The sequence below is a fragment of the Colletotrichum jinshuiense genome, chromosome 9, assembly GCF_051148585.1.
Source record: "Colletotrichum jinshuiense chromosome 9, complete sequence".
NCBI classification, from domain to species: Eukaryota; Fungi; Ascomycota; class Sordariomycetes; order Glomerellales; family Glomerellaceae; genus Colletotrichum; species Colletotrichum jinshuiense.
Genome location: NC_139316.1, coordinates 4,025,919 through 4,038,997, shown reverse-complemented (window position 1 = coordinate 4,038,997; position 13,079 = coordinate 4,025,919). Strand labels below are relative to the sequence as shown.

The 13,079-nt window shown below is 49.1% G+C and overlaps 3 protein-coding genes across 3 annotated transcripts; 1 reads left to right on the top strand and 2 right to left on the bottom strand.

The window, feature by feature from the left end:
• Positions 1-112: 112 nt before the first annotated feature.
• On the top strand, positions 113-1,896 carry EsH8_IX_001058 (major facilitator superfamily domain-containing protein; the record flags this gene model as incomplete). Its single annotated transcript, XM_083267394.1, has 2 exons — positions 113-379; positions 445-1,896. 2 exons carry the CDS (start codon positions 113-115, stop codon positions 1,894-1,896), a joined length of 1,719 nt encoding a protein of 572 aa, XP_083130959.1.
• A 541-nt stretch (positions 1,897-2,437) lies between these two features.
• Positions 2,438-5,910, bottom strand: EsH8_IX_001057 (amino acid permease-domain-containing protein; the record flags this gene model as incomplete). Its single annotated transcript, XM_083267393.1, has 4 exons — positions 2,438-2,984; positions 3,052-3,345; positions 4,332-4,729; positions 4,783-5,910. 4 exons carry the CDS (start codon positions 5,908-5,910, stop codon positions 2,438-2,440), a joined length of 2,367 nt encoding a protein of 788 aa, XP_083130958.1.
• Positions 5,911-6,966: 1,056 nt separating this feature from the next.
• Positions 6,967-11,173, bottom strand: EsH8_IX_001056 (uncharacterized protein; the record flags this gene model as incomplete). Its single annotated transcript, XM_083267392.1, has 3 exons — positions 6,967-9,369; positions 9,423-9,468; positions 9,540-11,173. 3 exons carry the CDS (start codon positions 11,171-11,173, stop codon positions 6,967-6,969), a joined length of 4,083 nt encoding a protein of 1,360 aa, XP_083130957.1.
• Positions 11,174-13,079: the final 1,906 nt, after the last annotated feature.

The window sequence follows — 13,079 nt, the reverse complement described above, 5'->3', positions numbered from 1 at the left end:
TGACCTGTCTCCAGCCGAAAATAACATATTACATCCTCCAACCCTTGCGCACCTCGTCAGGCTCAATCGCGGCCAGTTAGCGCGATTGGAGATACGAATCCCATACTTCATTATGGGCAACATCGAGGAAGGCAATGGCACAGGTACCACGATCCCTGTGGCCAACATTGGAGAAGATTTAGGGGTGCAATCGCAGCCAAAAACCACTGAATTGGTGACGCTTACTGGAGAGCACCATTCTTCAAAAGGGGGTAACATAGAAGATACCCCCCAATCAACACCAAAGAAGTCTCTGTCTTTCAAGCTTGCTTTCACGGGGCTTGCGTTGGTCCTTCTTGTTTTTCAAGTGGATGCCACCTGTCTGAGCATTGCTCTTCCGGTGAGCAAGAACATCCTTTCTGATGATGTGCACGCTACTCAAACCATACTAATTTCCATCCGTAGACCATTTCTAGTGATTTAAAGGGCTCCAGTCTTGAATCGTTCTGGGCAAATCTGGCCTACAGCCTTTGCGGTCTGGTCATGCAGCCGGTTTGGGCCAGCCTTTCACAAGCGTTTGGTCGAAAATACCCTCTTTATGCCTCGGTTGCATTATTTTTCGTCGGTTCCATCATTTTCGCTATTGCGCAAAATATGAAGACTGTCATTTCCGGACGGGTCCTTCAAGGCCTTGGAGGTGGCGGGATTGATATCCTCACAACGGTCATCCTCGCTGATATGACGACCCTAGAGGAACGCTCAAAATATATCGGCTTCATGGCCATCCCGACGGCTGTTGGCAATATTATGGGTCCCTTTGTCGGGGCCCTTTTTACCACATATACTACCTGGAGATGGATTGGTTGGATCAATCTACCGTTGTTAGGAATCGGAACACTACTGCTGTTCTTTTTCCTCAAACTTCGGCCCGTACCGCTCGACGCAACGCTCGTCAGCAATCTGAAACGCTTGGACTGGATTGGCATGCCGCTCGTCGTTGTCGGAACTACCGTTTTCTGCGTACCTATCAGCTGGGCCGGGTCTTTGTTCTCATGGGCCTCCTGGCAGACTCTCCTTCCATTGTTCTTGGGAGCTGCAATACTCGTGGCATTTGCCTTCTATGAAGCCAAGCCTGCAGCACCCATTATACCTCATCGGCTCTTCAAGACAAAGACCGGAAACATGGCCCTGATAGGAGGCTTCATCCACGGAATGATTCTCATCTCCCTGTTGCAGTACCTGCCTTTGTTTTATCAAGCAGTGGGCCGCAAGACAGCAATCTCATCAGCCATCTACCTATTGCCCACTGTCATTGTCAGCGTGGTGGTTGCAGTCGTCTCAATGATGATGGTGCCGCTGTTCGGAGGATACGTATGGCTTCTACGAATTTCATGGTTCATCACTGTGCTTGGGACTGGCTTGCTGGCCCTGTTCAACATCCACTCAGCGACATCTATGCTCTACGGGCTTCCGATTCTCTGGGGGCAAGGCGTCTCGTTATTACGTATTGCTCTTCTTCCAGTACAAGCGAGTGTCAAGCACGTCGAGGACGAAGGCTTAGCGACCGCCAACTTTCTTACCATTCGTATGTTTGGGGCTCTTGTCGGCCTCGCCATCTCTTCGTCGATTTTCAACATGGTTTTCTCTACTTCCCTCTCTGAGACTACCGTCCAATTAACGGGGTCTTTGGCGTCCCTGAAAGACGCCTCCAATGCCATCAGCTTCATCGAGGAGTTGAGATCGCTAGACGTCCCTGCTACAATCCTGGAGCAGATTTTACGGGTCTACCTCAAGTCATTTCAGGCAATCTTTTACACGATGACCGGCCTGGGTGCATTGGGTTTGGTGACTTCGGTGTTCCTAGATGAGATTGAACTGAAGAGACAGGATCGTGGGAACCAGCGCTTTGAGGATTAATCAATCGCGGCGAAAAAAGCCTCCCTGTGTCGAAGTTTCCGCATCTACAGAGCCAGAAAAACTAGTTATAATTATGTATTTTAATCTGCACATAGTGCATTCTCATCAAGATTCAATGCTGTCAAGTCGCTCAAAACGCTTAACTGCTAAACTTGACTCTCTCGGATGCAACCTTACCCAGCTTCAAGATTGGGTATTAAGAGTGAGTTCGTCAAAATTGTTTTCATATTTTTTAAAATAAAAAAAACTTGAAGAAAAAAGGAAGCAATTAGGAGATCAGTGGCTACACCGGTGTGTCCGCTAGCTGATCCAGCAGGATATTGACTCAAGAAACAAATACTTGATTACTGAGGTCTGTCGAAGACATATGAAATCCGGGTAGCGCCCGTATACACATTCGACCTATCCCAGGTATCTCTAAATATAGATTTATGAAAGTATCACACCTTTAAAAGGAGGCGGTCTCCATCATTTTATACAGCTACGATAAGTTTTCTTATTGCTACACTGCACTATTGGAGAAAACAGTTGAAAGTTTAATCTACTCCTGGTCATCTGGGTGGAACACAAGAGCTCGGACCTCAATACTCTCTCGCGGAGGCGCGTCGTCGGCAGCTGAAGGATCAACAAAGGCGGTATGTGGCACCCTTCGGGCCCGTCCGTCAGTTTTGCTGTCAAAGCACTTGATGAGAATGACTTCCTCTGGCGTGAGGCCTGCCTTGTAATACCACTGGTGCCCCTCGTTGTGTCTGACCGCATATGTTTCCCCGCGGCGGTTTGGGTAGATCAAATCCGTTACCACCAGGTCCGAGTCAGAGACAGAGCCGGCCTCTGCGACTGCAAGTGGATCTCGCTGTACTGTTTTGATGGGCCGCCATACGTTGATAATCTGCACGCGGCCTTTGAGTAGCTCATCAGAATCTTCCGGCAGATGGTACGGCACACGCGAGAGCGCCGCCTTGTAAGATTGATCAATGTGAACGCGCTGCACTGGCCCACGGGCGGCTCGCGCCCCGTCCTTGGTCGCTGCGTCCGGCGTCTGGCGTCGAATGGTGTGGTCGAAAATGAAGATGCGGCTGGCTCCGGTTCTGGTTCAGGTGTCAACAACCTTCTTGAGATGTGGGAAGAATTATCTGGAGAGTGCGTGGCACTCACATCTTCTTTAGTAGCTCTTCAGTCTCAGAGTAGTATGAGGCTTTGATTTGAGCGTCGTCAAGAAAGTCCTTCTCCGTGGCTTTATGGCGGTAGATCTGAAAGCCATTCTTGTCTAGCGTGTACTTGTCTTCATCACCACTAATGTCATTGATCTTGACGGAGTGAGTCTCAAATGGCCGCTCATAGGTTTCCGGCCTATCGACATAGGTAGGATGAGGCGGCGATCCATCTTCGTTGTCCTTGTGATAATGCAAATTTGTTTGCAGGTCCTTTTTCCCAGCTGACTGCAAAGATCTAGATAAACTAATCTGGGGCTGAGTGTCTTTGAATGATCCCAGAGTTTCGGAAGGAAGAATATGTTGAATGGTTGCGGTCGCCATTTTTGTTGATGTATGGAATGTCGTCGACAAATTGATGGTACAAGACTGGTATGGGTTTCGAGGGTAGTATCGATATCTGTGTTATAGACTGAGGCGCCCATTTGTTTATTATACCCGTGGTCTGCATACTACTCTCCAGCACGCAATCCTCGTCTGGCAGTTGATAATTTTGGATTGATAAGCATCTCCAATTGTGTCCGTCCATGTGTCCGCATAACGCATAACACCTCCGCACTTTTCAACGGTGCAACGAGTTGGGGTCATGATTTCAAATCCAGTTTGTGTTCTCTGGGGGGGCACTAATCTGCAAAAGGTGAGTTTATGGCTCCCCGGGTGTCGTAGATCATTGGTAAGCTTTACCGAGTTGGTGCCAATCCAGCCCCTCAGGCTTTCATGACGGCCAAAAACGTGTTATGGCGACATTCCTGTGAAACATCCTGATTATTAATGGCACACCAATCACTACGCGTCAATTTGATGAAGGATTAAAGAGGGTTTGTTAGTTTTGTAGAATAATCGTCGGGCTGCCGATCAAGCCTCAGCTGCGTAGTGTATCAAAAACGTTCGGATTCGAATCAAGTGTAATGTCATGCAGGGAGTCTTTCAAATTTGATTTGTCTCCTACGACTTTATCTAATCAATACTTTTCTTTCTACGGCGTAGCTTCAAATTGCCGACAAAGATATTTAACATCATCTTCTCACTTTCCCAGTCATATTTTGACATGTATAAGCTTGGTGATTGTCGTGCCATCTTTCAATGTCTCTTCACGCTCCTCTATCTTGTAACCTCGCCACTTTGGAATCAAGATGGTCCAGATGTACCAGTACACAGTGCCACCGATTAAGCTTTCGTTACAGATTAGCGGCGATATCCGTGTGGTTTGAAGGTTTAACTTACATGCTGATTCCAACAATTGCGTAAGTCGCGTAGAACAACCCGTTTGTTGGTTTGGTGTCAGGTGGGAAAAAGGGAGCGGCGAGGAGGGCCAAGCTCAAGGTAATCCGTAAAACCACGGCTGGAATCCAGGCCTTGAAAGGTCTCTTCAGGTCGGGCCTCTTGAAACGTAGCCACAGAAGACCAAATCCGACGGCCAAAGCAAGAAACTGCCCCGGATATCCTTCGACTTCCAAGATAAATGAGTAGACTTCGCCTGAAGGAGGAAGAGTGATTACTAGGAAGGATGGAATATAATGCACAAGCAACCCTCCCAAGGGGGAGTTGAATGGCCTTGTCGAGGAAAGGATGTCGGAGAAGGGGAGGAAACCTTGTCTGGCGATCTCTTGTTTAGTTCGGGCCTAGATACACGTGAGCAGTCAATACGAGGTGATGGTATCCAGTGACTCCTTACCGCAGAAAAGGCAACGACGAGGACATTCGCTCCAGCGCTCAATGCAACAGCAAGAGGGAGAATTATCTTGCCAAACCCTTCCCCAAAAACACGCGTGAAGAATAAAGCCGCGATTAGTTCACCGCTTTGCTTGATTTCTTCAACCGGCACAACGAGAAAATACGCCACGTTGATCAGCGCGTACAGCCCACATGCCGTGGTCAGCGCAGCCATCGTCACCGACCGCAAGGTTCGAACCGGATCCTTGACCTCATTGAGGACGTAGTTGGCGTTGTCGAGGCCAGCGTAGGAGTAAAACACCTTGAACAGCGAAGTTGCAATCACACCCCAATTCCAGTTTGAGTCCTCCCATAGGTCTGCCCATCTGAGACTGCCGGCAGTTATCTCGGTGGATTCGGATGTTGGCCGAAAAAGAACCACATAAAGACCGGAGAATATCATAAACACAACTAAGCACACCTTAATCCAGCCGAGAAAGTTCTGGAGCTTGATACCGAATCGTGGGAGGCACCCGTGAATGAGCGTTACGGCCGTAAGAAGTGCAACAGCAATCCCTTTCCGAACGAAGCCGCTCGGGTTCTCGCCGCCCAAGGCAAACAGGAGATACTCGCTGAAGACGATGCAGTTACTGGCTGTAAAGCCAAGAAGAACGACTTGAATCGCAATCAGTGTCGATGCCAAGAAGCGCGGCCGGCGATAGGTAAATTCCAGGTAGACCTTGTCTCCTCCAGACCGGGGCAACATTGACCCAAACTCGAGCGAAACCATCAGGCCGCATGCCGCAACGATGGCTCCAACAATCCACAGAAGCAGCGAAAGTCCGGGGCTACCGACTGATCGAAGAATAGCTCCAGGAGTAGCGAAGATGCCGCTGCCGATGACCCTCGATATGACGAGAATATACGCGCTCTGCCAAGTCAACGTGCGCCCGAGTGTTGAAGTTTCCGGGAGGACATCATCCTCAATAGAGCGCGATGGGTGAACATTTCCAGCCGCAACATCCTCCTCGGCTGAAGCGCCTCTGGTAGATAATACTCGCTTGTCATCGGGAGGGAGTGTTGTAGAAGATGACGGAGACGACGTGGCAGAGAGCAGAGGTCGCCGCTCTGGGTCGTCGAGGTTGCTCATGATCGCTTGTAATGCCGGTGACTTTGGATGTTGCGTCGAAGCGCGTTGTGAAAGACGCGACTATGAACTGCAGAAGTAAACGAGTTCAGAGGGCTCGCACATAGTTGATGCGGCGGTGGTTATCGAGGCGGCAAGACCTAGGATGGCATTTGTCACCAGCCGAGCAAAGCGACATCGAGAGCTGGGTCGACATGGATGCGTAGGCCGGCCCTACGGGACACATACGCGCTGGCTCGAAAGAGGATCCAAGGGAGTGTCAGCGGCAAGTGGCGCGTGTCCACGGACGTTGTTGCTTGATAAGAATGTGGAGACACCATCTCATCCCTCTTGTCCCGTGAGGAGTGTCTCGAATGGCGTAATTCTGTTTCAAGAAGGTGAGTTTTGGGGGGCAGAGCACGGAATATACTTGTTTTGTACTCGGTGCGGATTCGCACGCCATCATGGCGCAAGGTGACGAAACTTGGGGGCGGGCGTTCGTCTTAGCTTAGCAAATCCCCGAATGCTTAAATACGGAGTCCCGGGGGTAAATCAGTGCGGCGTGGTGCCGCGGGAGCCCCCCACAACGGGCGCATCAATCACATGTGGGGCAATCGGCAAGGAACGGCGCGCCGGGGTTTAGACTTCAGCATACTATCTGATCATGGCTTACATGCCGCATCGGGACCCTGTCAGACATGGGAGGTTACGTTGCCGGCTCATCCGGGAGGGAGTTCAATCAAAAACAACAGTGTTTGAGGATGCCTAATCCCTTCAACTCAACTCCACAGATGTCCATCTACAAGGCCAGGTCGTAAAGGCGCGTTACCTCACTCACAGCCAGCAGGAATCTGCAAAGTTTCTTGCACTTGCCCATGACTTTTGTACATATTAATCGGCAGAGCACAAAACGCGCTAGCTGGAGCTAAGCAGGCTGAAATTCAACGACGTCCTTTGATTTCTCGAATCTCTGACTTTATACATAGTGTTGCGGGGCTTGGAGTTGAAGGTCTTTGGGCCATATCGTGGCTTTTATGACATCCGTCGCTACAACCAGCTGTGCGAAGATGAAATTTGACCCTAGATCGACAGGTGCTCCAGATTCCCTGGACCTGCAGCATCTGTGAGTATCAAATTCCCAAGACTCCGGTTTACATCAGCGTCCCGTATGTCTGTTTCGTCCTTCATTGTCTCTGTTTCCGTCGCCTTCAGAACTATCGACTCCATGGTCACGAACCCGGCTTCGCCGCGGAACCAGCTAGAAATTTCGCAATTATCATCCGCCGTGCCGTACGATACCAGGAGGTTTACAAGCTCAACTGTGTTCTCGTTTACCATCCTTAGTTGTTTTTCGAAGGCGTGAGCATCTGAATTGACTGAAAGAAGCTTGGTCATCAATGGCGTCTTTTCGGGCTGGCAGTACCTCTCTTGAGCAATGTCCAGAGGTGTTCGTCCAAACTTATCTCGCGCCTGGATACTTGCCCCTTTCTCCAACAGCCGTTTTGCCAACCTATGGGCGCCCACCTCTACTGCCATGGCCAAAGGCGTCATTCCGTCTGATTCTCTGCCGGCATTGAGATGGTGCTCGCTGTCGTACTTCTCTAGCAACTGGGCTAGCACGATATCCCCAATTTCATCCTGCTTTCCGAAAAGGCCTGACTCGGACATGTGAAAAATAGTGTAATGCAACGCCGATAACTGTCCTTTGGGTTCGTAGAAGACAGTGAAACCATCGGACTCCTCTCGGTCGGGTAGACTCAAGATAAACTTGATTCTCTCAACAGCATTTCTTGTTTGTAGGTGAATCATTTGTCCCAGTGTTGTTCGCTGAAGATCGTTAACTCGATCACGGTCAGCGCCATGATCAAATAGATAACGAGCCACGGTCAAGTTACCGCAGTAGACGGCGGTCTCAAAGGCAGATGCTTGTCCTGGGTTGCAGTCATTTACTGGAACACCGGTTTCCAAGATGCTGCGCACAAAAAATACGTCATCTGACTCCTTAGCGGCGCGCTCTAGAACACCACAACCAATGCCGTCGACGACAGTGGTATCAGCTCCTGCATCGAGCAAAGCTCGGACCATTGCCTGATCGCCATGGTTTATGGCCATGAGAAGAGCATTGTCTTTGTCGAAAAAGACATCAATCTCGTTCTCAAACCCATATTGTAGTCCAGAAATCATAACGTCAGCAGGGCATTGATGAAAGGCGACGGCATAGACTGCAGGCATTTTGACGGTACCGACTTTCAAGACAACATCGGTGGGGGCCCCATTCTTGACCAAAGTCGCAATTGTCTTGTTCATTTCCTCCTCAAACCCTTCTCCAATGAAAGTGAGTCTAGCCCACCTTGAGAAACCTTTAAGGGGACAAAATAGTGGTAAAGTCTCGACAGGCTTCCCCAGCACCATAGGCGTCGCCTTTGAGAGTGCCTCGGACGCTGCAGGCTCTTGCAAGATACGAGAAACAATGGAAGAGTGGCAGAGCATGCAAGCTAGTTGCAATGGATTGGTGGGAATCGATTCTCCCACTTCGCAGCCTGCGCGGAATAGGGGGTCTGCTCCGTTTTTCAGAAGAGCATCGACAGCGGTGAGGCTATTTGCCAGAATAGCCCAATGCAGAGGAGTCCAAGTGCGTGGCTCGCTTGCTGCTGTTGGCTTAATTATGTTGCCATCTCGGACAATGGCCACTGCAAGTGTGTTTATATCCGCACCCTTCTGACAGACGCTTCGAGCTACCGCATCAATGTCTTCGACGGGAAATTTGAAAAGCCAGTGCAACGGGCTGATGTTTGAATTGTCTGCATATGCGATATCAGGACAGATTTTGAGTATTGACTTTACCATGCTGGTCCTTGATAGTCGGCAGGCAAGTAGCAGGGGATTTTCGTTGCGGCAATTAAGGGCTTCCTTCAGCATTTCTGGGTGTTCGAGGATGATAGTGTCCATAACGTCTCTTCGATCTTCAATGATGGCCCAATGAAGTTTTTTGGATGCCGATACCGCCCCAGCAACCTTATCTGGATTAGTTAGAACTAGCTCAAGTTCAGACTCGGAGAATCCAGCTTCCTCCAACTCTGTGATCTGGTTTTTTTTGACGATGTGTCTCCAGAGGACAGGGGAGCTTGATTCCAGATTGTTAAGTGCGGTCGGGTTTCCGGCTTCAGCAGAATGTACCAGCCACTCGGTCCAGATATCTGCATCTAACTCTTGAGCGGATGGTTTCGAGGACGCAAATATACGGATGAATAGTAGTTGCGCTTTTTTGTGGCCAAGCTTTGCCGCCTCAAGGAGGTAGTCTCGGGCTATAGCCAAGTTAAAGTCTACGCCAACACCATTCACGTAAGCTTGAGACAGACTGAACGATGCCGCAGCCTTGATGCTTGTCTCTTCGGTTCTGCCAAAGACAGCTTTCAGACTTTTTGTTGCGTCTACTTGCACTAGCCATGGCATCTTTCGAATAACGGCAGAGTATTCTTGCAGCTGGAAGAAAATGTCGTTAGAAGTGGTCCTTGAGATTCGGCAGGTGCACTTACATCGGGAATAAAATCGAGATGGCGAGAGAAATGAAGATGACTGTAACTAAATACTCAGGTGAATATGTCAATACCGTACTTTTTTCTTCATCTACAGATCTTTTTCGACTATCTTACCTTGTTGCCTCGATGTCAGAGACCTGACTTTGATTTTGACTTGGCTGCGGCTCAGGAAGAAGACCCATCAAGTCAACTAGAAACGAGAGAATTTTCTTGATAGAGAGGTCATTATGATCTGTTGCTTCGTCGGGCCTTCCGCAGACTTCGAAGAGCTTTGCTATGGCCCTCGTCTGGATAAGATCATGTAGCTGCTCACCAAGTGGCAACTGTTGTGAAACAACCATGGACTTGTGCAGCCAGAGAGACATCTGCACCACTTTTGCAAACTTGTCTCGGAATTCTTTTAATGCGATTGGTGACATTTGAATGGTCTCTTGGCCAAGCGGGAGTCCTTCCATTAATTCTTGGGCAAATCCAATGCAAGTGGCCGTAATTGAATCCTCAGGGGGCGTTGAAGTATGGGTATTTCCAGTCTCAGCGCCATCTTTCATAGTTTGGATTGCAGCAAAAGACCTCTGCAACTTATCTATGTCGAATTCTGAAGCAGTGTGGCTTTGTGAAGATCCTGTTGTATGTTGCAGGATATCCAGGAGGAGCATGATCCGATCCATGTCCCGGAACCGGTCAGCGGGCGAAGCCTGAAGGCAGTGGACCCATATCTTGCAAAGTATGAAGAGTGGTAGGCCATTGTTGCTGCGGCTCATCAACACCCTTATGGGTATCAATGTTGAAATAAAGTTCGACTTCTTTGCTTTCCTCATGTTCTCATCCAAGTTTTCGACAGGGAGACTGTCATAAAAGTACGAGCCGGACTCGAATATAGACAATAGCGTCAAGCCGTAACCATAAATATCAACTTGTTTGACGTATCCTCGTTGAAGTATGCCTTCGTATGATTCTGGCGCACAAAACCTCTGTGAATGGCCAATTGGACTGATGTCTTCCAGTGAAATCGAGAATCCAAAATCGCATAGCTTGACGATGAACATTTTTGTTGGGTGTTTGCATACAAGAAGATTCGAGGGTTTGACATCACCGTGTATCACCCCACAGTCATGTAGCGCCTTCAAACCCTTCGCAGTGTCCATGGCAATTTGAATCTGGTCTGAAAACGATTGACCACCTCCAGCTTCCTGGTATGCCTTTAAGCTCCCGTACTCAGCGTATTCGAGCACAAGGGCTGGCAAAATTCGAAGCCCAGTGGTTGTGTCCTCTTTCGTATCGTGGTACATCACAGCTAGCAATTTGATGATGTTCTCGTGTCGTTTAAGAGGTGGATGTCGGAGAATTTGTAGTTCAGTAGCAGCGTCAGCGAAAGAGTTGGTGTCGTATCCCCATCCCTCCACGTTAGCTCTAGGGTGTTTGACCACAACATAGTCACGGCCTTTGAGAATGTCGACGCCCAGCCCGGTTGGGAAGGATGATGACTTGACTTGTCGTACGTCAAAAGAGCCACCGCCGAGAGTCACATCTTGAAAATCCGGCAGGACGTTGGTGACAAATGGATGAAGTCCAAGGTCGTTCTCGGTGGCAAGACATACGCTGAGGAAACCTGCAAAGTGGGGGCATCGAGAGCTTTGTGGTGATGTGTGAACGTTTGTGGCCTCATTCTGTGACTCGAGGGTACTATGGTCGGTGCTTGTGATTGGAGTTTGGCGAAAAGTAGGAATAGATGATGTGGACCACTCCATTGTTGTTCTTTTCACTTCATCAGTTGGATACTGCAATCATGAATATAGACACCGAGTCTGTAGATGGATGTTTCTTGGTCACACCAGACAATGCATCAGGCTCCAGTCGCCCCCCGCACCTAACCCCTGTCAAATGATGTCCAGCGCAATTCGGGCAGCCGGTCTCATCACGTGAAAAAGATGGCACTGATTCTATGCAAGTCACCTGCTTTCTGTGGGGTAATGAGGGACTTATTGATGCGTCACCCTTTCTGTCTACGTTTTTGTAGGGCCGAGAGAAATCTCTACCATAGCGCTGTATTTTTCATCATACCACGGCAGGCCATTCTGATCACAACATGTCCCTAGAATTGCAGCTAGGAATTGCTGGCCTGGGCATCGGGGCCTTCAGCGGACTCTTGGATGTGATGTCCACTTGCACAAAGCTCTATGGCATGTGGCGGTCACTCCGCGACCTTGACGGCCAGTTGAGTCTGCTACGGACAAAGCTTCTCTTGCAAAGTGCTCTCTTAGACCAGTGGCAGCGAGACTGGTTTTCTTTTCCCACCGATTCTAACATGAAAATACGTCAAATGAAACGATCTTGGATCAAACAACACGATGTAGCAATTATCGAAACACTACACGCTATACGAAAACTCCTTGAGGAACTGGAACCACTTCGGCAGGCTTCGATAACCGGGGCCAAGGGTAAATCTGCAGCAATGGCAGCTGTAGATCGCTTGGCTTGGGTGGGCAGCAAGGCTCCTGATAGCGAAAAGGCACTTGACCACCTTGACTCCCTCCTAGCTGGTCTCTATCGTCTTCTTCCCCCACGGACACCGAATGTCTATGCATCCCAGGTGATCCTAACCATGGAGGATCTTGATGATGAAAGCAAGGATATCAACGTAACCTCGGGCGCTTTGCTCCCAAGGTCTCATTCCTCGTGGGATCCAGCGACTCTAGATAAAACTTTAGGGCTTCGTTCTCTAGGACAACAACTCAACAAGGACCTCGAGCAGCGTGTACAAAACTTTGTTCACCGTTTGCCAACGGCAAACCTCGCTATCAAGACATCTCGGGTTCAAATCAAACAACATGACGAAACCACTTCCGGCCTTCGAAGTTTCGGCGTACTTGATAACGACGAAACTGTTATAATTGAGTGGAAGAAATACGATGCCAGTTGGCAAGGCCAGAAAGGAATTCAGCTCACCGGGCGAATTTTCAACATTGCTCAGTTGCTCAATACGGATACGAAGCCTGAAGAGTTACTCACTCTCAAATGTCTTGGCTTCTTCGATAATGTTGAGCGCAGTGCATATGGTTTTGTGTTCCGCTTACCACACGGTACAACTTCTGGATCGGGAATAGGCGCAAAGCATCCTATGGTGTCGCTCAAGTCACTTCTTGATACACCTACGCCGGAGAACCTGCCCACGCTAGAGGAACGATACCAGGCAGCCTATGCTCTCGCTCTGTCCCTCTCTATTATTCATGCTGTTTCTTGGCTGCACAAAAGTATTCGGAGTCAGAATATCCTTTTTCCCATGCTGAATGGCCGACCAGTTTGGTCTCACCCCTATATTGTGGGTTTTGAGTTTTCCCGTCCAGATGCTGTTGATGAGTCTTCCGAAAAGCCCGAGCAGAGCGCTCGATTCAATATCTACCGGCACCCTTTAGCTCAGGGTGCCCCTGGCCAAGGTTATCAGCGATCTTTCGATATATACAGTCTTGGGGTTGTGCTGGTAGAGCTTGCACTCTGGCGTCCTGCTTGGAAGTTATACAAAGATGGCATGAGCTCGGACAACCTGAGAGAAATTTTGATACGCAAAGGTCAAGAATGGCTAGGGCATTTCATGGGAGTTGAATATCAAGATGCCGCACTAAAATGTCTGCAAGGAGATCTAGCAAAAGATCAAAG